Below are 25,118 nucleotides of genomic sequence, written 5' to 3'. Positions count from 1 at the left end.
TTTCACCCTGCAATTATGGGATTGCGAGCCATCGCTCCTGCGGCCCTTCCAGCACAGCGTCCAAAGTGAAAGTCCAAGTGAATTCAGGTCGTTTCACTGTATAATAAGATGTGGCTTCAAAGGAACAAAATTCACTGTCCAATCCTGCTCTTCCATAACAACCGAATGTGAACAGTCGGCGGTCCCCCCCTCAAGGCTGAATTTCATTGTCAGTACAAAGGAATGACAGATGCCGGAATAACCATAGTGGAGTCCATTTCAGCCCCCTTCTTTGTTCCGTCACACCACGTGTACCTCAGTGGGTTTTCTCCCCGAGCATGGTTCAATCAGTCTGTGTGAAGAGCTGAGTTATGAGGGATCCTTCCCCCCTTTGGTGAGAAAATGGATACATTTGCATCCATGAAGTTGTAAATGAGTATATATTTTCTAGGATTAAGTGTAAGTTAAAGGTTTAGATCAAATCAAATCAATCTTTATTTATATATCGTCTTATAGAAGCGTCCAGAATCCCAGGGCCTGACCCCAGACAAGTAACAGTGGCAAGGAAATACTCCCCTTTAACAGGAAGAAACCTTGAGCAGGACCAGGAGGAGAGGAGAGGAGAGGAGAGAGGAGAGGAGAGGAGAGGAGAGGAGAGGAGAGGAGAGGAGAGGAGAGGAGAGGAGAGGAGAGGAGAAGGAGAGATGAGGAGAGGAGAGAAGAGAAGAGAAGAGAAGAGGAAGATGGAGAGGAGAGGAGAGGAGGAGAGGAGAGGAGAGGAGAGGGAGGAGAGGAGAGGAGGGGAGGGGAGGGAGAGGGAGAGGCACAGAGCACAGAAACACACACAAAAATACACTATGCAACGGGTCAGCGGGGCCGGAGGTCATCATGCAGGACCCCGGCAGCCTTGGCCAATAACAGCATAGCTAAGATGTGACCTAATGATTAGACGACCCCCTAAGAATGATACTTTGTCTGTCTATGATAGTAACTGGAACTACAGAATTAGTAACAATAATCTTTTTCAAAGAGGAAGGTAAAGTCTGAAATGTGGTTTTAAGGTTGAGGTTAGAATTGGATTTAGTTTAGGGGTTAAGTTAGAATGGTTAGAGTTAGGATAGAGAATCAGGTAATGTATTGCAGCTAATAGGGACAGAAATACAAGGATGTGTGTGTGTGTGTGTGTGTGTGTGTGTGTGTGTGTGTGGTGTGTGTGTGTGTGTGTGTGTTGTGTGTGTGTGAGTGAGAGAGAGAGATGATAATGGTGTGTTGGCTGGCAACAAGAGCACGATGCTAGCTGTCTTAGCACTGTAGATTCTGTTGCATGCGATCTGATTTCAGAACTCTAAAATGTGATGTCTGATTGCCATTTGTGCGCCCTTTTTTTCCAGTTAAAACCAGGCCCAAGTCACACATGAGCAAATAGATCAGCTCAGGTTGTGTTGGCTGTGTGAGCTAAGCCTCAGACCTTTAACAACAATGTGTTAAAGACTTATCATTTAAGTATCATTTTTATGTACTGTTAGCCTGTTTTTCATTGGATATCACAGTTTTTTAAAATGAATGCAGCGTATATGGGAGTTCAAGAGTCTCTAATGAGATATTCAAGAAAAAACCTTTTTAAAAATTATTTTAATGTCATTACCAATCATAGATCATCTTTAAAACTCATCTCTTTTAGCATTGAGGAGCCCTAGTAGTCATCCATCCTTTTCTTATCGACTGTATGTTCCCTGAGTTCGTCTCTAATAAAGTTTTTTTTCCACCTCATCAGGCTAGGTATGGAACATGATGGTCAGGGCAATCGCTGCGCCGATGAGACCAGTATGGGCAGCATCATGGCTCCGCTAGTTCAAGCAGCTTTCCATCGCTATCACTGGTCGCGTTGCAGCAAGCAGGAGCTCAATCGATACATTCAGTATGTTGTGTTCTTAACCCTTGACTTTTTCGCTCGGTACCATATGGATTTTGTTTTAGCGGTGCATGTGTGCGGGTCATTTGCGGAGGTTGCTATTGATTAAATGATTAACTCTCTTTTTTTCCCAGTTCCTATGACTGTCTGCTGGATGATCCCTTTGAACACAAGTGGCCGAAGCTGCCGGAACTCCCTGGGATAAATTATTCCATGGACGAGCAGTGCCGCTTTGATTTCGGCATTGGATATAAAATGTGCACAGCTGTAAGTTGCTTCCCGGTCTTTTCTCTTATGAAATAAAGTCATTTGTGACTATGTTGCACTTTTTCTTCTCCTTTAGTTTCGAACTTACGACCCCTGTAAGCAACTTTGGTGCAGTCACCCTGACAACCAGTATTTCTGTAAAACTAAAAAGGGCCCCCCGGTGGATGGCACAGAGTGTGCACCAGGAAAGGTAGGGGAAGTTTTCCATTCAGTGTTGCCCTCTAACGTTTGTCAGAGCTCCAAGAAACTGTACTGTGACTCTCATCGTTGTGTCGCTTCCTTTCCTGCCGCTCGTCGCTGCAGTGGTGCTTTAAGGGCCACTGCATCTGGAGGTCCAGTCAGGAGCCTCAGGGACACGATGGGAGCTGGGGTTCCTGGTCAAAGTTTGGCTCTTGCTCCAGAACATGCGGCGGCGGCATTCGCTCCCGCAGCCGGCAGTGCAACAACCCTCCGTGAGTCCACAAGCAGCGAGGAACATTTCACCGCCCAGATAGTTTATACGGGCTGCGTCTTCGTCCAGCAGATGATGTAATACTGTAAAAGGAGGAAGGCAGAGTTGGAAGAGGCTCTGATCCAGTAGTGGCTCAGAAAATATTTGCCTGAGTGCTCAATGAGCTGCCGCATTCATATCTGCTGTATCCTCTTCTACACTCTTCTGTCACTGCACCGTTTTACTCTTAAGGAAGAAATATGACAAATCATGAATCCCAAATTGTTTGTGTTTCTCTATCCATCTCAGTCTGCCTGTTTGAAAGGCTGCTTGACTTGCAGTGAGCACATACTTCCTGTTCCTTGTAAATAACAACCATCAGCCAGCAGAAACGTTGATAGAGAAGATGTTTGCGAAATGAGGAAGTCATTATTCCGCAGCTGCTCTGCAGCGCTCTGGTGGTCTGTTTACACTCCGTGATTGGATGAATCCCGTGTTGGCTCCATAATATCCCATCCTTTGAGTCCGTGGTGCAGTTTGTTGAGACGTTGTAGGTGTGTTCTCCACCAACACCAGCTATGACCTCCCTAAAATTAGCTCTCTAATCTGCGGAGCCCAGTTTAAACTGTGAAATGATGTAAAATAAATGGCGTGAAAGCCAACAAAAGCTGAATAAGGGGGTCCATAATGAGGTTTTTCTTGGAATAGTTGAATAGAAATGATTGGTTTTCAAAACAACATTAAAAGAAAGCCCTTCATTATATTTTCAACCTGAAAGCACCTGAGTCATTTCCTGTCAGGAGAAAATTGACAGGTTCGTTTCTTGACTGTGAACATATTCAGACCGTTATAGTGTTCCTATCTGATTGGCCTGACAGCCCCATACATCATGCTGCACTCTTCATTCACTCTACAAGAAACTAGATAAATCTCAGTCCTGCAATATCCTAACCCACTAAAGCAACAGAGAAGAACCATTCTCTATGTCTGAAGATCTGTCTGAGTGATACCTTTTGAATTAGCAGCATAGTTTCTAGGATACCAGTAAATGGTTAAAAGAAACCGTGAATATTCATCAGTTTCTCAAACACTGTGGAGGAATTTGGAAGGTAACCTGTGTTTGGCTGTAGTTTCAATGGATTCTGAAGGAAAACTTCCCCTAAAGGAGTCTGTTTTTATCTGTTCAATACCCAGGCCGGCTTATGGTGGTCGAGATTGTCCCGGCTCTTCCTTCGACTACCAGATGTGCAACACAGAAGAGTGCGCCGGTCCCTATGAGGACTTCCGGGCTCAGCAGTGCGTCCAGCGGAGCAACAAATACCACAACAACATCAAGCACACCTGGATACCCTATGAGCACCCGGATGGTGGGTGTAGAGCCTCCTCCATGCAGAGAAGACTGTGGCGGACTCTGGAGAGACCTGGCTCATCTAACCGGCTGGTTTTTTCCATTTACAGAGGCCCGGAAGTGTGAGCTGAGCTGCAGATCAAAGGAGACGGGAGAGGTGGTCTTCATGAACCAGGTGATGCACGATGGGACCCGCTGCAGCTACTCAGACCCTTTCAGCGTGTGCGCACGTGGAGAGTGTCTGGTGAGTCGTCTTTCATTTTCGAGGGCAGGAAAAAGGAGATTTAGTGTTGAGCGTATTTACACGTATCGACTGGTGTCTTATCTGAAAAATTAGAGACATCTTCTTTCATAGAAGACAGAAGAGTACAAGACAGAAAGAATTGAAGGAATGAAATCTGGGTGGTTGCCTGATTCGGGCTGTCTAAATCAACCTCTAAATCATTTTTTCCAAAGATTGATGATTAAGTCAACAATAGAAGCAACAACATTTTAATTCTAACTATAACCCACGATGCATCAGAATGAAAATCCCTGGTCAGAAGTCAAATTCTGCACCCAAACTCAATGAAGAGTTAATAAGCCAAAGGTATTTTGAGCAAAATATCATGTATTGCCATTTTTAAGCTCCATAGCCTAAATTATAATATCAGTTTTCTTATTTTTAATGTTCCCAACATTGATTTCATGGAAACGCTGCCAAACACAAAACCACAAAGACGCGATTTGGTCTCGTTATTCACCTTGGACATAAAAGTTGAGAGTTTTATTACTGCAGGACAGCTGCTCTGTGTTTTGGCTACATTCCTGCTATGTCTGGGGACGCTTCCAACATGCTTCATCATCAGGCTTTAAAAAAAAAAAAAAAACAGATGTCTGCAGCTTTTTCTCATGGCATGATTTTCCCAGCATTGTGTAATTGTCAGGCCTCAGCATCGAACACGATTGACTGTCCCGGCTCTCTCTTCCACCCTCCCCACAACCACACACACACACACACACACACACACACACACGCACTCACACACACACAGCATGTAGGCTGCGACAAGGAGGTCGGATCTTACAAGCAGGAGGACAAATGTGGAGTCTGTGAGGGGGACAATTCTCACTGTCGCACCGTGAAGCTCACGCTCACCAAGACGCCCAAAAAGAACGGTGATTATCAGCCAAGCAGACTCTGCTCGAGATAAATATTTATACATGACGTTGTTCCCTCCCTTTGAGTCTGAAAAACAGCTTTTATAACAACCTCTTTTGTCTTTTTGTCTAATTAGGAATGTTTAAAATGTTCGACATCCCAATGGGAGCCCGACACATTGTTATCGAGGAGAACGAGACTTCCCCTCATGTAATCGGTGAGCGTTTCTCACAGCTTTTTTTCCCAGCTACACAAGATGAGGGAAACAGAACAGTCTCCTTCTATAAATGTTAGATTATTTAAAGTTTGCCACCCCGGCCTTGTTTCTTTTACTTCTAGGTGATTTTGGGGCCACTCTAAATGATGAGCGGATTTTAGATTCCATTATATTATGGAATATTTACAACTTGGGTATAAATCTGTCTTTGATGAGTGGTTCTGACATCATACATTTCTCGGAGAAAGGAAAGATGACTCCTGATGAAGGTTCAAGAGGAGCCTTTGAGTGGATATCACGGGGGGAAAAGTCCCGTCACAACTGACAATGTGGATGAAGTGTGATGTACTTGGATGGTTAAATAAAAAAAATACTGCTGACTCTGATTTTAGGTCTGTGATAAGACACCAGCCCATTTTATTTTAGGAGCTCATTTGTTCAAATGAAGCGCAGTGAGTGGTCGTTACCGCCCAACTCGGTCTTCGGGCCCCATTTGTTCAATCACACCTGTTTCCTTGCATCCTCACCCCTTATATAGGCAAGAAATTCTTCAAACCCACGCAGGCTTAGCGTGTTGCCACTTTTGACCTGCTCTTTGTGAACTCTGCCAGTTTTGTAAGCAGACGTGTCATTTCATTGCCAGGTGCTGATACCATAGTTTTCTTGTCGTGAAAGGATTTTCTGAGCTGCACTGCTGAGCTGATTGCACTAATTTCAGCTGATTGAAGGGAAATGGCATGTGACTGAATGAAATATATAATAATACATTTGATGGAGCAGCTATTGAACACTGTGAAATTGTGTTGCCTTCAAGTGAACAGACACAAAGTCACTCTGAGGTCCAACGGGGCTAAAATTGTACAGTGCCCTGTACTGTCCTGTCTATTTCAGGCTCACTGATGCAAACCTCCTTTTTCATTTTCCACTCTGACATTTACTGGTTCAGAAAGACGCAGCGATGGCACAGAACTTGGGAAAATTACTGTTAACCACAGCCACAAACCTCTCAGAATATGGTCCTGTTCAAATGGAATCACACCGTTGATCCGATCCAGGAATTTCTGAGCTTTTTTTTATTTCTCCTTCTTATTTTTAATGAATGAACCTAAAAGTTACACCATGAGGTCACATTCTTTCCCACCACGCGTTGCCTAAAACCCTTTTCCCCACCTCTCATTACTGACAGCTGTGAAGAATCAAGTTACTGGAAACTTCATACTGAACGCAAAAAGCGAAGACGCCGAGACCAAAACCTTTATTGAAAACGGTTTGCTGTGGGAGTATTCCAACGATGGGGACAAGGAGACCCTCAAAACCAGCGGTCCCCTCCATGAAGGCATCGTAGTACTGGTGAGTGTGACCAGATCTGCGCTCTATATTCCATTTTCCTGAGTCTCTGTGTAGTCACAAAAGTCTTCCTGTCACTTATTACAGGTCATTCCCCAGGAGGAAGACACAAAGATCAGCTTGACTTATAAGTATATTATACACGAAGACCTCTTGCCCCTTATTACCAACAACAACGTCCTTCTGGCTGAACTTGACACCTATGAATGGGCGCTGAAGAGCTGGTCTCAGTGCTCCAAGCCTTGTGGAGGAGGTCAGACACCCTTTAAATTAAAGCAGTGAAAGTCAGAGCTTCAATTATTATAAAAAAGTCACAGGAGGCAGGCTGCCTACCTGAAGGCTTGCACACACTCACAGCAATTTCCATCAAAGTCCACCATTTCTGACTTCACGACCACATATCCAAGTCCTCCCCAACATTAATCCAGACACCAATTTCCATAATTATGTAGGTAACACACACATATACAGATTTATTCAGGGGAAACTTAAACCTGCTTCTGGAAATTATGCGTTTTTAATTTTACGATTTATGAGATTCATGAGAAAATCTATAGAGCAAAGAACAACTCAGCTAAAGAATATTTTAACTGAAAAAGTGATTTTCTGACATCCTGATGCTCTTCTGTAAGTTTAAATTATAGATATTTAGTTGCATTCAGATAACATAAACCATATTTTCACGTCAAACTGCCGACAAGTTAAACCATTTTCACTCCCGTGTCAGGAAGAAAAACACGCACCAGATGTGAAGAGATAATAAAGTGTGTGTTGCATTTGACCTGCTGAATAATTGAAGCTGTGGCTGAGATGTCGAGGAAACCACAGGATGCTTGTAAAAGTTTCTGCGTGCTAAGGTATTAATGTATGATTTATCATGTTTAAGGCATTCAGTACACAAAATATGGATGCAGGAGGAAGAGCGACAGCCGCTTAGTTCATCGCAACTTTTGTGAAACTGGAAAAAAGCCCAAACCCATCCGGAAACGCTGCAACGTTCAGGACTGCAGCCCGCCTACGTAAGTGACCTTAGACGACCTTAGCTTTCCCCTTCAACCTCACTTTAGAAGATAAGGAACTATCGATTACAAGAGTGCAACACAAATGGAACTGACATGAACACTTGCTGTGCTGACAGGTGGGTGGCGGAGGAGTGGGGTCCCTGCAGTAAAACCTGCGGGAAGCTCGGTTACCAGACCAGGGTGGTGCAGTGCATGCAGGCGCAACATAATGGAACCAACAAGCCCGTGCACAGCAAACACTGCACCGAAGACCGTCCAGACACCAGGAGATCCTGTAACCACACCTTATGTCCGGCCCAGTGGAGGACAGGGGCGTGGTCTCAGGTAGGGGGGTGGAGTCAATATGTGTGCGGACTTAGCAAATGTTTTGCTAATGCAAAACTTTTATTATTTCCCCTTAATTGCTTTAAGGGATTTGATCGGAGGGCTTGAATTATTGATGCAAAATAATGGGAAGACTTACATAATACAATATGGGTTGTTTACATTATTTTTTTGTTCTGGCAGTGCTCGGTGACCTGCGGCGAAGGGATTCAGCAGAGGCAGGTGGTCTGCAAAGCCAGCGACAACACCGCTGCAGAATGCGAGGGTGAAAAACCTGAAACAGTCATCATCTGCAAACTGATCTCGTGTCCAGGTGAGGGCGAGATTAAGTTACCGGTACACCACAGTCCGCGTTGCCTCGCAAACGTGGCCTATCCCTGTTGCGCAACAATAAGTGAGCCTGCCTTTTGAAAGCCTCCTGTCTACACACCTTAATTCATGGGGAGCAGTCTAGCACAGACAGCAGTCTACTTATCTGCTTTATTAAATTGGAGCCGCAAAGGAAATGTTGAACCTTAATTGAGCCATTTTTGTCCTTTTCCACTATATTCACAATTTGGAATGGAATGGATAATTTAATATAAATACCTCAGCATGATGTCAAGTTTGCTGAGGCACCTTCTTGGTTTTGAACATTTGAAAATTCCACAGTAAGTAAGTAATCGTTGCCACGTGGGCTTCGGTGGCTGTGCTTTTATTTTGGACGACGAGTATCGACAGATGACGATCAAAACCCTCAGAGAAACTATAAGTTGTGATGTTTCCCTCTCTTCAGCTGGAGCTTAGAGGGAAATTACACCTATTTTAACCTTTTACGCAAATATGCATCTTTTGGAAAAAAACAGAAAAATTATACATAATTTTGTTATTTTGTGGTTTGTTATAATTTGATGGGACTTTCAGAACTTAAATGTGGGGCGAGGTTTAGAGTGTAACAGGATTTTCCTGTTTTGTAGGAGTTTTCTTTATTTATTTAGGTTTTAAACCACTTTCCTTTCATCTATTTGATGGATTTTTACTTTTTCCTCCCTTCTAGGACAGCCGCAGTCTTCAAGCGCCACTAGAACGATGCAAAATGTGACGAGTAATATTGAGGCGATGCACCAAAGAGCAGCTGACAACCCTGTCCAGAAAATCTCTTCAAGTATGTTAATGAGTTTTATTTGTGCCCAGTGTTAAAAACATCTCAGCTCTACAAAATATCATTTGTTATGTAACAGTTCTCAGGTTAAAATGGAAGACTTCGAATGGTTTAATGGATTTAAGTAAAAGTAATTTCATCTTTCAATGTATTTATGTATCAAATAGTGCATTTATGCATATGTGCAATATATAATGTAGAGATTATTAATATTAGTTGACATATTCTTATAGAAGTTTCGCCTCTGAGTTAATAAGAATGAACTTTAATTGATTTATAGTGGTTTCAAAGTTATATTTCCCCCAAATTCACACAAAAAAAACAGGAAATGAAAGAATTTCAGGCTTAAATGATAAATAACTGAGTGAATGTTACGCACCTCTCTAGAACCTGTGATGACTTTTCTCTCCTGTTACGACAGACGAGCCGTGTCTGGGAGACAAATCAATCTTCTGTCAGATGGAGGTCCTCGCCCGTTACTGTTCCATTCCAGGATATAACAAACTGTGTTGTGAGTCCTGCAATAAAAAAGAAAGCGCCACCACGCACGCTACTGACATCCAAAACACCTCAACTGGACCTGACATCTCCCCTCTAGCTGCCATGACGCCAAACCCATCCCAAACCACTAAAGCCGTCAGCAGACGGCCACGTCCCACTGCTGCGGCGCCGTTCACCACCGCCAACACCACCATTGGCGCTGCTGCAGAGGCTTCACGGTCCACCGATGCTGCTCCATCCCAGGGTCCCACCGGTGACTCCTTCCCGACTCCTGGGAAGCGAGACACAGACGCGGGGCCACTTCTACCTCCGGGGCCGCCGCGGCCCTCAGCAGACTCTCGTGGAGGTGCCTCTGAAGAGCACAGTCCAAACAGCACTTTAGGCCCAGTCGCTGCCAGATCAAGAAGGGACAATTTAGGATCCGAGAGGGACTCCAGACACAGAACCCTGTCAGCTCACAAATGAAGCGAGCTGCCAAGGCGCTGCTCTCGCATCTCAACTCACCGTTTGCAGCGTCTGACGCGTCACACTTGGGTTTTTGAATGCCAGTGAACTCAAACCGGACCTGAGATGGTTACCTCATGGAAACTCCAGAGTGTGTGTGTGTGTGTGTGTAGCGCTGCTCTGTGCTTCAAATATGAACCAGAAGAAAACAAATAATCTATAAAGCAGTCGGGTGCTGTAAACTAAAACGACTAAGACGCGTTGAAAATGTGATGACTGCATCGCCACGTTCGTGTTTTTTTTTTTTTAATTCTGTGTACGGTTGCGTAAGCCTGGTTTTATTTTATTTCAAGTGCATTAGAACTACTATTGAACTTGAACATGTGAAGAAAGGTCAAAGGCCATGGTGTCAGCTTCGGAGACGAGGATGTCCTGCCTGAATAATTATAGTTAAAAAACACAGCAATTTGTTTCTCACCAGTTGGTTGCCTTCTCCTGCCATTCGTTGCTTGCTCAAGGCAACTTTTCAAGCAAAATGTATTCACTTAAGCAACTCATGTTCCCTGCTGAAATTAAGAAGAAACTTTGCGCATTGCGTTGGCTCGTATCAGAAGGGCGGCGAGTTGACGTGACGACTGTTGTGAAAAGAATAGAAATGCAGCAATTCTGACTTACTTTGTGCCCCCGGCAAAAGATTCCCATGCAGTGGTTATGCCTAATAATTGGCTCCCATGGTAACTTCAGTTTAGAGATATCCAGCTATAAAAAAAAGACAAAATATTTGCTTTCATTAAAGTCAGCTGTAGTTATTCTGGTGGTGCACTCATGGCTCCTTATTCACTTCTCCTAAACAGGGAGATTCATGGTCTCTCTGTTCCTGGTGCTTTTTTTTGTCCAGATTATTTCTACAGGTAAAAACAACTGTTTGTCACCCCACTGTAGCACATCCTCTGTCTGCCTTTTTCGTGAACGTCACCCTGAAAATTCAAACAGGATTTATCCTTTTTGTAAGTAATATATTTTTCCGCGTACCGATGTACATTTATAGATATGAACAGAAATGTACCACCAGGAGTATAATGGAAAGTATGGAGGCGATTGGGAAAACGCAGGCGGTGCTGTGCGCAGACGGAGGGTTGTTCTTCCTGTTCCACCATTCCTGCATTGCAGTTCACAACATCATTCTGTTTGTTGTCTTGTTCTTGTATATACATATGTGAATGAAAGCTTTAATTGTTAATATTTATTGAATTTTTAAGAGTTACAGAGAACAAAGTAAAAAATACATTTGAAATAACTGGATTGTTTGAGTGCTCTTGACTCTTGAGTGAACATTTTTTGAAGTGATTCCACTGAGGGCGGAAGAGGAATATTCTTTAATGAAAAAAAGCCACATAAATAATAAAGCTTTTATTACTTGTTTGTAGATGCTCCAACTCATATTAAGCCAAGAAGTAAATGTTTAAAAGCTCCAGCTTTTATATATAGATATATATATTTTTGAAGCATTGGTAAAGATGTGCAACCGCAGAAATAAAACCTTGGCAATTGACCTGTTGCTTCTTTAGGTCAGCGGAGGAACTTAAAGGATTTTATCTGATGAATGAATCAGGTGAAATTAGCCAGTTCGGAGATCTCAATTCGTGTCCCGCCGTAGGCAGCAGTGTTTCTGCTGCAAGCCCTGACGTTAATTCCTATAATTCCAGACCATGATGCCCTCCGGACCGATCTCTTCCAGCGTCTTGTCTGGCTTCCCATGATTCCTCTGCGAGTAACAGGGCGCTGATGCTGCTGCCGCCGCCTCGGGCGCACGCTCAGTCACCTTGGGCATGCGTTCGCTGTGAGATGCCTCCGCAGATGTCGGGTAAAATCCAGCTGTGCTCGGGGCAAAGCCTGATTGACAATGGATTTTGGCAGCCAGCCCTGTGAAAAACATCATCTTTGTTAGATTGTTTTGCATCTATCAAATAGTTCCCTGCAAGCATATGTATTCCAAATACCCTAAATGCATCAGGAAAATTCACAAGAGATATGCAGCACCATAACATCACAAGCTCTTCTTTTAGGCTCCACATGAGCGTTCAGGGTTTGTTTTCTCTGTCACAAAATGCGGACATTACTAAAAGAATGTGGATCCACTGCCTCCTGATAAGCACACTGGTCTCCAGCGTGACGTACTCTGGGAGAAGATAGCTGATTGTTGAGACAGACAAATATCAACGTTTGGGCTTGATATTAGGAGCAAAGCGCCAGGACGGTGGCCAACGCAACGTGTCTGTGTTTGATGACCTTGGAATCAGATTAAATTAAACATCAACAATAGCCCTCCGGTCTTGTGTTTTGCATTAGATTTGGGATCTGGGAAAATTTATATTAATAACAGGGAAACTGTTGCTTTAAAAATGCAGTTTAATGTATTTCTAATGTGATTTGTTTTGATAACTCCAGGACAGCAAAAACTGTAGTACCTGTCCTTGATTAATGCTCTTTTGATAAAAAAAAAGACAGTAAATTGAACAGGGAAAACCAAACACACTCCGACTTACACTTTAAATGGAGGTTGTTCATTGAAATCTGCCCTTTTGATCCACACCATCGGGAAGTGAGGTTCTTAGCTTTAACCACTGTTAAATTCATCTCTGCTGTCAGCAGATATTGTCGTGAAAATGCTGAGCCAATACAACAGGGAACCCACGAATAACAGTTAACTGTTGATGGAAACTTCTATTAATCCTTCATCAGCTGCCGTGCTGAGGTGCAGGGTTTTTTTCTTCCCTTGTTCACCTGCTCACAGCTCTGGCTTCTTGTCTCACTCCTGGTTTTTTCTGGGTTTTTTTTCAAATTGTCTGATAATTGTGATACAGCTATCGCTCACTGGTGGAATCATGCGGATGCTTTACTGAGACGCAGCTGACTCCAGCACAATGGCAGGGGACTCCGACCTTTCTATCATTTTGGATATACTGTAATTTAAGGTTAAAGTAAGATTAACCTGGCAAGATTAACACATATTTACCTTCACATCCATATTTAGAAGCCATGTAAAGTGAGTTTTTCCCGCACCTAAAGCCCGTATGAGGATGCAGGTCGGTCCATCTTCAGCCCTGATAACACATAAGAGCACGTAAAGGATTTTGCAATTTGTGCATCAATATTTATTCCTCGGCAGACCAGAAAAGATGCTCGTTATCAGAGTTATGCTAATATGGCTACAGCTTCCATGGTATGCTTCAACAAGATCTAAAAATGTTACATGATGTTTGAGAGCGTAACTCTTTGAACTACAGAGAGAACTTCAAAGAACCACTCTTCCTATTATAATAAAGACTCAGACTGATAACATGCAGCACTCATTTTATATATATATATCCTTCCTCAGCTTTTATTTTAAAAGGTACGCAGATCTTGAGGGAGGCATTGGAAGCTGTTAGAACAACCTTTGTATTAACCTTCAAAGAGTTCTATAAAAATATAATGATTAAAGCATTATTGGATGCACCTTACAAAGCCCGCCAAAGGCGGGAAGGACTCCAGCTGAATCGCTGCTCCGCCGAGATAAACATGGGTCTTGTGTTTGCAGCTGTGTCTGACGCTGACAAAGTCCCTCTGACCGATCAGATTGCCTCCAGTCTGGGCTGAAACCTCGTGGGTGACGACTGTTTCTGGTCCCACGCGTTTAAGAACCTACGACAGACACAAACACCAAGCCCAGAGCTGTCAGAGACAATGTCTGTGTAGTTGAAAGATTCCTCCTGTGATTGACAGAAAAGGTTTGCAGCTCACCTTGATTTGCTGTATGCTTGGGTTCCACTTGTGCATCTCCTCCACTCTGAGGAAAAGAATGTCGTAAAGCTCATCGACGTCAGCCTCCAGGACAGACTCTAGCCTGAAGACCCTCCTGCCCCCCGGCATCACTTTGCTATAGATTACATCTCCATTGCTCTAATAACAGTGAGGAAGGTGCAGAATCTCTTTCAGCAGAGCACAGTTGCTGGAGACTGATTTAATCTGGTGTGGATCGATAGAAGTAAGACAGGAATTTCACATCAGTCTGGCCTACCTCGGTGATCTCCACATTCCAGCCATCCTTGTTCTCCAATATTCTGGTGGCTTTTCTCAGAGCTTCTTGGCCTTGTTTCACATAGATGAGCTGGTCTTTCATTTGATTTACAGCTTCATGGCTGGACTCTGCAAAAGCTTTTCCTTAGCGATGCTTGTCAATACAAAGGACTAAAAAGATCATGTTTTCCTTACTGTTATATTGGAATTCTGCCGTCGCTCCAGTGAGATGCTGGCTCCATCCCCATCTCTGCAGGTGCGTGATCTCCTGGCCTATCACTGCAACAGCTGCACGTTGAAGTCCTGCACGGTTCATTGAGTAAAAACAGCTGTAACGTACATGGAAACACCGGGAGTGAAAAGAAAAGCCGTCCTCCTGCTTAGCAGGATCGCTCACCTGCCATGTTGCGGAGATGCGGGTAAGAGATTCCACAGCAGAGTTTTACGACGGCAGGCAGCATACTGTCTGTCTTCAGCAGTGACAGCGAAGGGCTGGAGGGTTTTTCTCATTTTTATCTGGCCAGCGAAGGACGCTGCTCCGAGATAAGCAGCGAAGATGCAGATAGGGCTGGTTCTGAATTCTGTCCCGAAGGACACACACGATAAGACTTGTAACAAAGTAGCATGAACAAATACACAGGCACAACAAGAGAGAAAGAGCAACAACTATCATTTAATCTCTGTTGATTGCATTCTAAAAAAGTTAACCATATTAATCAATAGTTTACCAAAATACATCTTTTCACATATAATTAGCTTTGCAAATATGGGATCTACTGTGATATTCCTGCTAAAGGAAGTAGATTATGAATCAGTTCTATAATTAAGCCAAAAGGCACATGCCAATCAAACACTGGCTGCACGCTTTCAAGGATGACAAGTCTCATTTATTTTTTGAGTTTTTGACTTTCTTCTGCAGCATACAAGAACACCTGTGTCTCCTCATGACAATGACGGTTACAGAAACAATCAAAGACTTCTAATGTCATCTCGATGCCAAAGGCCCTGAACACACCGTTCCAGATGATTTAGCCAGGTAGTTGAAATGCAAGAAAGCGCCCTCTGAACACAGCGGGCAGGAGGGGGATCAGCACACCATGGCTTTTTACTTGCTTCATCGCGCCTGGGGAAGTTGGAACGATTCAGGCCGGTTGCATGAGACACCTGAATCAGCCAGGAGCTTCTGGCAGAAGCATGTTTTTACACTAAAAACAACCCTGATCTAAAAAACAAACCACCAAATATAACTTGTAAATATGAATGACTTTGTTGCATTGTGTGCTTATGTTATGTTATGTTATGTTAGGTTATGCTAAGCACACAGCTCGAATTATGAATATTGATGCTCCCCAGTATTCCAAACACACGCTGCCATGGTGATGCTGTTTGATGCTACACATTTCCTCAGAAGGCTTTTGCACGCATTGGCACTCACAACCAGGGACTAGAGAGGATACTTGGATTGATTATTTCTACCAGGAAGACACGAGCCCCTGAATTAGCTATACAAGCCACCTTGTGACTCCTTTTTTCAAAATTAGTCACCACCGTAGTGTAAAATGTCACCCATGACAAAGCTTGAGAGGGGAAATTTCTAAGAATGTCCAATAATCTTTTCAACTCCAAACCTGACATTGTTATGCATGACAGCCTCTAAGAGATCTGAGAGGATTAAGTTAGTGATGCCTGAAAGAATAACACTAGTTTTGACTCACTGAGTATTTGTCAGACCCTCTCAGACACATTAGCACATTTGTTTTTATTTCCTGCTGTGACTCATCGGTGGATAACATGCTGTTAGTCTCTAATTATTTATTCAAAACTCCCCACAGTGACGCATTTAATGGGACTAATTTGTTTATTTTTTCAGAGAAAAAAGGCAGAAGATCTTGTGTGAATCGGCATGCAGGGAGTGTGCCTAATTGGTGAATTTGCTTTAGGAATGAGAGAAATTGTTGGAGACATGGAAAAGGTCAGGTCTATCAAACAATAAAATGCCACTCCATCTGTACTTGCAAGAGGAAGATTAGACTTAAATTATTACTAATTCTGTAGTTCCAGTTGCTATCCTAGACAGACAAATCATCATCAATCATTAGGGGGTCGTCTAATTATTAGGTTAACCTCCTCTCCTCTCCTCTCCTCTCCTCCTCTCCTCTCCTCTCCTCTCCTCTCCTCTCCTAGTAGATCAGTGATGTTATTTCTTGTGTAGTTTTTCTGCCTCCTCCCCCTATATTCATAGTTGTATGCTGACCTACTGACTTCCGACCCCGCTGACCCACTCAACTCAACTCCAACTACCAGCAGCTTATTTTAATTAATATAATGTATTTCTATGTTCTACCTATTCTCTCTTCTACCTGTCCTCCCCCTTCCTCTCTCTCTACCCAGCCGGCCATCAGCAGGAAGGTCCCCCTACATGAGCCTGGTCCTGCTCAAGGTTTCTTCCTGTTAAAGGGGAGTTTTTCCTTGCCACTGTTGCTGGTTGGGGGTCAGGCCCTGGGATTCTGGAAAGCGCCTAGAAACAATTTTGATTGTAACAGATGCTATATAAATAAAGATTGATTTGATTGATTTTCATCATAATCTTAAATAAATTATAGAATAAAAAGAAAATAGGTACTTCAACCTTTATTTTTATTTTTCTTGAGCCCTTTATCCCTTTCAGGCTCACTGGTAGGGTGCTAGAGCCATAACCCAGGTGCCCAAGATAGTTTTCTTTGTCAACTTGACTGTATTTCTTTTCGTTGAAGACGTTTCGCCATCTATCCAGAAGGCTTATTCAGTTCTGAACTTGCTGGGGACCAAGCTTGAAAATATAGCCCTTGTGGACCATTGGCATGCTAATGATCTGGGTGGTCACCTGAGATTCATTGGCAGGGTTGTCGGTAGGGTTGTTTACCTAGTTTCGGTTGAGGTGTCTCCCCTTTGTCTGCTGGCTCACATGGTGGTGAGTCACCAGGTCTCCTGAAATGGTGTGAAAGTTTGGTCTGTTGTTGGAAGGAGTGGAGGACTGCATTGTACGTGGGTGATAGGAAGTGCCTCAGTCCACCATCTGTGGTTATTTATGCAGCAGTGTGCTGCATCATTAATGCAACTTCTGCGGGAGAGCGAGCGTGTAGTTTTGTCCAGGGATGCTTTGTTTCATCCCTTATTTTCTTCCGTCCTACATTATATGGTCTGCTGCTCACTGCCAGGCTGGCAAATAGGCCGAACGATATTGCAACAAATGTAACTATAAAAAAGGAACTGCTAAGCACAGACCTCCACCAGGCACATATTGTGAAATACACTCAGAGTACAGTGTATATGATATATAGACAGTTGTAATATAACCTTACAGTTGTAATATAAGGTTATATAACATAGTAGGTTGCTTTATGGTCAAAGACAGTTGGCTTTCACATAACCTTGGCAGTTTGTCTGCATATTACCAAAAAGGTCTTTGCTCAAAAAGTAAAGAACTGATATTAATACATTTTGAAGAGCTGAAGACATTTTGGTGGCATTCCAGATTCCAGAGGGAATCTGACCATTGATCTTCCAAAGATGAAAGCATGTGGCCTTTAATTATAAAGGAACCTATGACATTATGGAACCTTGTATCGCTACCGCCTGAATATACCGGTATTTGTAATGATGGTTTGCGTTCACTTGATGCTTTATTCTCTGCAGCAGTTGCTATGGCATCCCAAATGTTGAATACGGTTGTAAAGCTTGAATAATTATATCTCATTCTAATTGACTTTGGTTTCTTTACATTAATCTGTTTTTTATATATGTTTTGTTTTTGTTTGTTTGCCAGGGTAATTTTGTTAAATCCACTATTATGACTAGACATTCCATTCTTTGGAATGTGGATGAAAAAATAGCTGCATGTGTGTGCATGTGAAGGGCAGTTCCTGTCATATCAGTGAAATACTGGGCTCGCTGCTGCCCTCAATGCTGCCCCGCTGAGCAGCCGCTGATAGAGCGCCAGGCAACATCTGCCTCTTATCATGCAGAGCTAACAGGTGTCCTTGTCAGAAGGATGCGTGACGTTAATTCTGAACTTCACCTGTTGACCAGCCTGGACACCACAGACAGCCTGGACTTGATTCACAGATTCCTCCATCAACCACTGATGCTCAGCACAATCGTGTTCATGAATCGGAAACCTTGGGCATCCATCCAAGGTAGTTTTCTCTGTCAACTGGACTGGGTTTCTTCTCTTGAAGACGTTTCGCCTTCTATCCAGAAGGCTTCTTCAGTTCTGAAATCGCTGGGGAGAGAGCTTGAAAATATATAGCCCCTGTGGACCATTTGTATGGGGCTATATATTTTCAAGCTCTCTCCCCAGCGATTTCAGAACTGAAGAAGCCTTCTGGATAGAAGGCGAAACGTCTTCAAGAGAAGAAACCCAGTCCAGTTGACAGAGAAAACTACCTTGGATACAATGACCTGGATGACTGAGAATTTACACAGACATCTTGGGCATCCATGAAAGTTTTTTTTTTTTTAATGGAAAAATGTGGGGAAAGAGTTTTTAACAACAACATATATATAACCTTTCGCTTGAATCAATGTTTTCACCAATTATCTTTTTTTAATCTCTAGGATGACAAGAGTTTGCATCTCATTTAATAAGTGTTTTCATGGAATTGAAATTAGTTCTTGGAGTAATCAGTGAGCTGACCTTAAATGTCGAGAGGATTGAGAGGAATTTTTACCCAACCTGCCAAGGAGGTCATGTGACAACAGGTTAGCAAAGACCAAAGCCAATGTAGCCAACAATGTAATGTAAACTTGTATAACTCCTCCCTATAGAATATATACACTACGCTAGGGATATAAGTCACAAAATGTGACCCACATTACTAAGCTGGTAATATGGGGAAATTACCAGCTTGGCAGAGGTCTTTTTCTCATTTAGATACCCTAAAAAATTGTAACAATAAGCAATACATTGTGTTTGGATGTTTTGTTTTGTTTTAAAAAAATCCCTTAATGGAACCAGATAAATATAATGTGAAAAGTGATGAATATTTCAAATGTGGACCGTGGTGCTAACAGTGCAGCTGATGAAATCAGCGAAGACGAACCACACAAAAAAAATACTCGGTCCATTTGCATTTGCTTTTCAAATCATATGATTTAGGCTGCAGGGATGTCTCGGTCCGTTGAGCAAGAAAAATCCATGTGGTTAATTTCCTTGAGGCCTGGATGAGCTGTTGGAAGATGGCCAGACATTGCTATAATCTTTTAGCAGGCATGGCACTGTTGTACACCCCATCTTGGTAAATATGAGCATTGTGGGTTTCAGGATGGGGAGATGTTCCTCTGTTCATTGGAGGAACAGCAGCAGAAGCCGTCTTCAGCTTCAGGTTACTCAGTGTAAACCTGCCTCTCCCGCAGACACAACACCTCATATCCATCTCTGTTTCCTCAGGACACCGAGGCATGCTGGACCGGGAAACCGGTCCTGACTGCTTTCTCTAGGTGTGTGGTGGAGACCATCCTCAGCTGCAGCATCGCTGCGTGGTGTGTTAGCTGCTCTGCTGCCGAGAAATCAGTTCATAGCAAAGATTGCACAAAAGACTGTGGGGAACATGTAAATGTGGGAAAATGGCCACTAGATCATTAGAGTCAACACTAAACCTGCCATTCATACTTTGTTAACGCACTTGCCATCTCATGCAAGTGTGAAGAATTGTCTAATTTTGCACTTGGTCAGGTTTGGAGCTCAGGGGCTGCAGTAGGTGTTTATATGGACAAGAAGAATACCTCCCATCAGTTTAGATCAAATCATGTATGGAACTGTACAGGTGTTGAATAACAGAGTACACAGCAACTTTGGTGTGTCTGCTCTTTATTACCATTTCATTAGAATTTGGGGGGGAAGGTGTTTTTGTTTGTGAAAGGCACATTTGAAAAGTTTAAATGAGTAAACATTATGGGAAGGGTTGATGTTCCTCAGTTCTGCCTGCTGCTAAAAGTCGATTGACTCTACAGCTATAGCAGAACTACAAGCAGAAGAGAGATGAACATGCTCAGGTATGGAGAATAACAGTATGAGAGCTCCCCCAAAACATCTATATCCCCCTCTGGTGGTGGGGTACAGTAAAGTCATGGTCTCTTGCCTCACATTTCTTAGACGTTCTAAGAGTTTAGAGGCTGAACCTGAGCGATGAACATCATATCAATACCCCTGCACTCATATGTGCAGCATGGACAGTTTACTAAAAATAAAAACAGAAATACAATCTAACTTTGCAATATGTTTTCCAATTAATAAGAGAATCAATGCAGCAGACTGTAGACACTCATACAGTGTCTGGGTGCTCTTGATCTGGAGGACAGTTCTCAGATTTTGCTGGAATTTGAAGGACTTCGGCATCTCCAATCCTCTCTGCAAAATAATTCTTAAATGAGGTTCACATAAAGCCAGTAAATTCATTTCAGCTTTTTTTTAATAGCTTCGCTTGTGGAGGCACATTGCCAAAACCAACCGCTGACTGCTTGACATGCAAATACAACCAGGCTCTCGAATTTTGCCTTCAGTAACGTGAATGCCTTCATGTGGAATGCTGAACACACTGTGGCCACACACACGCTGACAGCACTAAGCAATTCACCATAAAATGATCTTCCTTGCTATCTCCTTCCTTGTCTTTTTCAAATGGATTTCTTTGATATGCAAGTTTTTATCTCACGAAATCACATGAAAAAGATGTTTAAACACAAAGAAACCCTAGACGAGAGAGTTCCAAATGAGACAGTCCTGCGTAGGAGCTAAGGAAAGAGGGGCTAAACACACAGGGAGGAGGATTAGACAGATGAGAGACACTGAGGTAACAAAATGAGTTGACGAGGCAACGAGGAGCGAGCAGGCACTCAGAGAGAAGCCGGTGCAGCCTGTTTACATGGCCATCAAGATCTAATCAATCAGTAACACTCCCTGATTTTTATCCATCATTCTGATGCCTGGAGGTCCAAAACCATTAAATGTGATTTCTTTTGTCTCTTTATATCTCCGCACATGATTTTTTTTTAAAAAGAAGAAGAAGAGACCTCGTCAAAACATGAGCAGAAGACAAAGTTGACATGGAGGCACTTCTGGAGTTAAGGGAGACAAATTTCAACATCCAAACACTAAGATCTCAAGTGCGCCATGTTCAACAAGACAAGACCAGATGTTAAAATAATAAGATGTTGGGCTCATACTCCTAAAGGACTCAGATAAATTAACGGAAGCGTGTAATTCAGGCTCTTTCTTTTAATTCGCACATTTCTGAATTGTGAAAAAGGCACCAGACCTTATTGTTACAATTATCTGCTTAGTCTCTATCAGATGTTTATGGCCATGTAAAGAGGACTTGACAAGAGAACTTAACTTGACTCTGACTTTTAAAAAGAAACCATGGAAACCATCAACAAACACAGAGAAAACGAAAAAAGTGGTGAGGAGGAATCCTAATGGCCTGAAGGAGCTCCTGTCGTGCAGAAAGGACACGGAGGGGAATGAGACAGGACAGATATAAACTGTACGCCATCCCCGAAGGTAAAGAGCGCTTTAATGCATGGAGCGATCGGCTCTGAGTGCTGAATTCAAGTGTTCCAGCAAGGAGGGAAAAAAGCAATTAAGAGAAAATGCTGTCAGACAAGATGAGGATTCGCAACATTGCATGTGTTACCTGGCTTGACATCACTGAGACTGCGGTTTACTCTGAAGGCGGGAAGATAAACAAAAACCCTGTGAATATTCACCAGACTTATATAACATCAAACTAGGAAGAAGATTTAAATCCTTTCAAATCCGAACCTCGTTTGAGGTGGTTTTCTCCACGGCTGGGTGAGCGATGAGCCACAGAGCGCTGGTGCCGATAGGCTGGGATGGTACGCCTGAATCTGTTGATGCTGGCCGACACCTGCCAGGGCTTCCCTCACCATCCCCATTACCTGGTCTTTCTCTGGTCAGGGTGGGGGGCACCGTGGCGGCATAGAGGAACCATGACAAACACCGGAATAAGGAAATGATACTTTCACTTAATAATTGAATAGTGAGAAAATTGAGATTGAGGCACCCAAGTAAGCATATATTCAGTTAGAGTTAGTGTCCTCGACAGTGCTCTGAAAATCTAGAAGTAATAAAAAGAAAAACGCTGGGTAAATATGAGCCTAAATGAAACCGAAATGGATTTTCTTTTGTCAACTGTCACAAATTCTGTTTGGCAACACCAGAGCCTGACGCCCTGTCACTGGGACACAGGCAGGACGTGTCGCTGGGCCATCACATGAGGCCCCCCAGGGGGAACGTTACCTCTTTGGCCTGCGAGCAGGAGCCACTGTTGAACTGTGGTCAGAGAATCGGTTTGCAGGATCTGACACAGCAGCTCCAAAACCTGAAGAAGAAAGAATGCTGATTCTTATTTGGCCGTCTGTGAGATTTGGTGCCAGGTAGCATGCGTTTCTGGAGGCTATTTTTTGACAGATGCGGAATGGCCTTGGGCAGAAGTGGTTCTCATTTTCCGAAACGTTACTGGGAAGCTCTGTTTGATCTGCTGCGAAACCTCCTTGGGCAGAATCGAATGTTTGATGGAGAAACAGTTCAAATCTCACCATGAGCTCTTGGTCATGCAAGGGTTGAGGGTAAATGTGCTGCTGGGAACGGGATACACGCTGGGAAGACTTGGAGGATGGAGGGATGAGCCTCCCAGTTTGGGCTGAATACTGAGTCTTCCGGCAGCCAAATAGTCCCTCTGGCTGGTCCTGAAATACAAAACACAAATAATTTCTCTGTTATTTTTCATTTTAAAATGGAACCTCACAAGATCCAGACCCGGGTTTGGGTCTCACAGCCGAGCACCCTGGGCTTCACACCACCCATACGAGGCTCTGGAAGGGGCCGATGCCGTGTGATTTAGGTGGTGGTTGTGAGAGGTGGCCCCCGATGACCCTATCCCCACACGGTGACTCTGGCCATGGGGACATCCAGTGTCCTCTGGGTGGTGGGGAAGGACCCTGAGCTAGTGCAGGAGGTTGTACTGTTTAGGTGGGTTCCCCTCCACACACATTCTGGACTCTGGAATCCAGGAAAGAAAGAGGCGGGAAGAGCTCCTGAGAACTCCTCTCCTCTCCTCTCTCCCTCTCTCCTCTCTCTCTCCTCCTCTCTCCTCCTCTCCCCTCCTCTCCTCTCCTCCTCTCTCTCTCTCCTCTCCTCTCTCCTCTCTCCTCTCTCCTCTCCTCTCCTCTCCTCCTCCTCTCTCTCCTCTCCTCTCCTCTCCTCTCCTCTCTCTCCTCTCCTCTCCTCTCCTCTCTCTCCTCTCACTGAGTAGGAGAGTTATTTCTGATGGCTGCAGGTGTGTGCGACTCTGCCTTTCAAAACCTCTTTCCCACCTCTTTTTTATCCTTTTGCTCCTGAGCAGACAAATGGACTTTTGCAGCAAGCTCCTTCAACGCATCTCTCCAGGCTTCGGAAAATGCCGCTGTGATATGAAGAAAAAGGGCAGACATGACTTATTTACGCCGTACGCTCAAATGATTTAAAGGCAGTGCTGTCAGAAAAAATCACCAGGAAGGAAATGGACTTTCTCAGGAACGTACTTGTTTGGCTTTTATTATTACCGAGTCCACAGAGAGTCGGCGCGAGGGGGAAGCTGAAGGGTTGACGAGTTGTTTCCCTGAGGATGTGGCTCTTAAGAAGCGGATGAGGGAATAATGATGTGGTGACATTCCAGTCATCTCTAACCATGCAAATGAGCCTGCCATTGAGTCCTGTGGGCAGGGAAAAATAAACCACACCACACACACAAGCATGGTCCATCTTATGAAAGACACTGGAGCTCCGAGGAAATTAAATTCCCACCTTCATTTGAAAATATACGACACCCGCATCGCATTTAGGAAATGCACCTGCAGCTATTGCAGACATCTGCAAATGGCTTAAAAGGGTATTTCTGTCACTGAACTAGAGGGTGGATGTTAATGGGCTCGGAATCGCTCAATCACCGCCAATTTATTGAACACAACATTCAACATTTGTCTTATTTGAAAGCACATGGTGGCACAGATGTTCAAGTTTCCTGTTGTATTTGATAAATCCATGTCTAATTAGCCTGCTAGCATACCAAAGCAACATCCTGGTGTTTATTCATGTTGAGCACCGTCACGACGAGCGTCGCAGAATAGATCCTGTTTTGTGTACTGCAGTCATTTTAAGCAAACCTATTTATTCCCGCCTTTGTATCCTGGATACAGCCATCAAGATATGGCGGGGGTACAAGGTACAAAGCGCATGCTGACATCTTAGGGTAATTGTGAATGGCATTAATTACTGCAACAGAAGGGGGAACAAAAGCATATTTACTTGTCAACCCAGGCTGATTACCTTGAATGTGTCTCACTCTGTGTGGATGAGGGTTGTGGCGGGAGAAGAAGGAGTGATGGCTCAGGGCGCCGAAGCGCGCGCTGCTCGAGGACTGCCTGTTGCTCAGTTCGGGGGTGAACTGCAGCTGGTTACTTTTGCCGCCACCCCTCTCATCCGTCGTCACCCGGGAGGCTGCTGACCTGTCTGGGAAGGACATCTGAAACAAGAGGAGCAACACCGACGCCGGCCTCTCTTAAACGTTAATAGTCACCCTTTTTCTGACAAAAACAGACGGAAACTAGCGTTAAAGACCACAACCTCGCTTAGCAGCGCGTGATCAGAGTTTATCAGTAATAAAAAGAGAAGCTGAATACTTTACCTCTGAAAACAGCCCTCGAGTGCAAACTGTACTGATGAGTGTTGCCCTTGTTGCCAAGAAACCTGGACTAAACAAGAAACAATGGCATCTGCGCACAATGTCTGAGTGGCATTCTCAATGGCCTTTATTTTAATGGGATTTTCATTCAGCATGTACCCGAGAGGTCGGAGAAGTCTTGTTTCAAGACAATAAACTCTGACAGAAACAAACATATAGATCAATTTGTGAGGGTACCTCAAGCGTGAATATATAAAAATACCTT

The 25,118-nt window shown here is 43.6% G+C and overlaps 3 protein-coding genes across 4 annotated transcripts in view; 1 reads left to right on the top strand and 2 right to left on the bottom strand.

Annotated features, from left to right (window-relative positions):
• The window catches only part of LOC130521833 (A disintegrin and metalloproteinase with thrombospondin motifs 14), a 31,689-nt gene extending 20,319 nt beyond the window's left edge, over nt 1-11,370 (top strand). For both annotated transcript variants that reach the window (XM_057025670.1, XM_057025661.1), the window contains exons 8-22: nt 1,754-1,897; nt 2,026-2,158; nt 2,235-2,348; nt 2,462-2,610; nt 3,783-3,955; nt 4,047-4,180; nt 4,971-5,094; nt 5,214-5,294; nt 6,481-6,644; nt 6,729-6,894; nt 7,528-7,660; nt 7,780-7,987; nt 8,171-8,300; nt 9,024-9,131; nt 9,550-11,370. In XM_057025670.1, the coding sequence (XP_056881650.1) occupies nt 1,754-1,897; nt 2,026-2,158; nt 2,235-2,348; nt 2,462-2,610; nt 3,783-3,955; nt 4,047-4,180; nt 4,971-5,094; nt 5,214-5,294; nt 6,481-6,644; nt 6,729-6,894; nt 7,528-7,660; nt 7,780-7,987; nt 8,171-8,300; nt 9,024-9,131; nt 9,550-10,094 (2,506 nt within the window). In that variant the 3' untranslated portion in view covers nt 10,095-11,370. The remainder of the gene's footprint in view (nt 1-1,753; nt 1,898-2,025; nt 2,159-2,234; nt 2,349-2,461; nt 2,611-3,782; nt 3,956-4,046; nt 4,181-4,970; nt 5,095-5,213; nt 5,295-6,480; nt 6,645-6,728; nt 6,895-7,527; nt 7,661-7,779; nt 7,988-8,170; nt 8,301-9,023; nt 9,132-9,549) is intronic.
• A 98-nt stretch (nt 11,371-11,468) lies between these two features.
• On the bottom strand, nt 11,469-14,728 carry star2 (steroidogenic acute regulatory protein 2). The gene is made up of 7 exons (XM_057025899.1): nt 14,530-14,728; nt 14,328-14,435; nt 14,134-14,261; nt 13,857-14,015; nt 13,573-13,757; nt 13,090-13,177; nt 11,469-11,996 (listed from the first exon to the last, which is right to left on the bottom strand). The coding sequence occupies exons 1-7, from the start codon at nt 14,591-14,593 to the stop codon at nt 11,892-11,894; spliced, it is 837 nt and encodes a 278-aa protein (XP_056881879.1). The 5' UTR covers nt 14,594-14,728; the 3' UTR covers nt 11,469-11,891.
• Nucleotides 14,729-20,348: 5,620 nt separating this feature from the next.
• tbata (thymus, brain and testes associated) lies at nt 20,349-25,033 on the bottom strand. The gene is made up of 9 exons (XM_057025877.1): nt 24,857-25,033; nt 24,499-24,694; nt 23,715-23,885; nt 23,508-23,596; nt 22,731-22,880; nt 22,432-22,513; nt 21,934-22,081; nt 21,806-21,837; nt 20,349-20,520 (listed from the first exon to the last, which is right to left on the bottom strand). The coding sequence occupies exons 2-9, from the start codon at nt 24,692-24,694 to the stop codon at nt 20,435-20,437; spliced, it is 954 nt and encodes a 317-aa protein (XP_056881857.1). The 5' UTR covers nt 24,857-25,033; the 3' UTR covers nt 20,349-20,434.
• Between the last annotated feature and the right edge of the window lie 85 nt (nt 25,034-25,118).

Source organism: Takifugu flavidus, chromosome 1 (assembly GCF_003711565.1).
Source record: "Takifugu flavidus isolate HTHZ2018 chromosome 1, ASM371156v2, whole genome shotgun sequence".
Lineage (NCBI taxonomy): Eukaryota > Metazoa > Chordata > Actinopteri > Tetraodontiformes > Tetraodontidae > Takifugu > Takifugu flavidus.
Note: the sequence above shows the minus strand (reverse complement) of the source record. Positions and strands in the feature narration are given on the sequence as shown.

Excerpts from the sequence above, each read along its gene's own strand:
- star2 (XM_057025899.1), bottom strand. The coding sequence starts at position 14,593 with ATGCTGCCTGCCGTCGTAAAACTCTGCTGTGGAATCTCTTACCCGCAT. Across the intron at positions 13,178-13,572 it reads CCTTTGGCGGGCTTTGTAAG|GGCTGAAGATGGACCGACCT; the intron begins GTGCATCCAATA and ends ATGTGTTATCAG. Across the intron at positions 11,997-13,089 it reads TTCTAAATATGGATGTGAAG|GGCTGGCTGCCAAAATCCAT; the intron begins GTAAATATGTGT and ends TGTTTTTCACAG.
- tbata (XM_057025877.1), bottom strand. The coding sequence starts at position 24,694 with ATGTCCTTCCCAGACAGGTCAGCAGCCTCCCGGGTGACGACGGATGAG. Across the intron at positions 23,597-23,714 it reads TAATAATAAAAGCCAAACAA|CGGCATTTTCCGAAGCCTGG; the intron begins GTACGTTCCTGA and ends TTCATATCACAG. Across the intron at positions 22,514-22,730 it reads TGCATGACCAAGAGCTCATG|GTTTTGGAGCTGCTGTGTCA; the intron begins GTGAGATTTGAA and ends TTTCTTCTTCAG.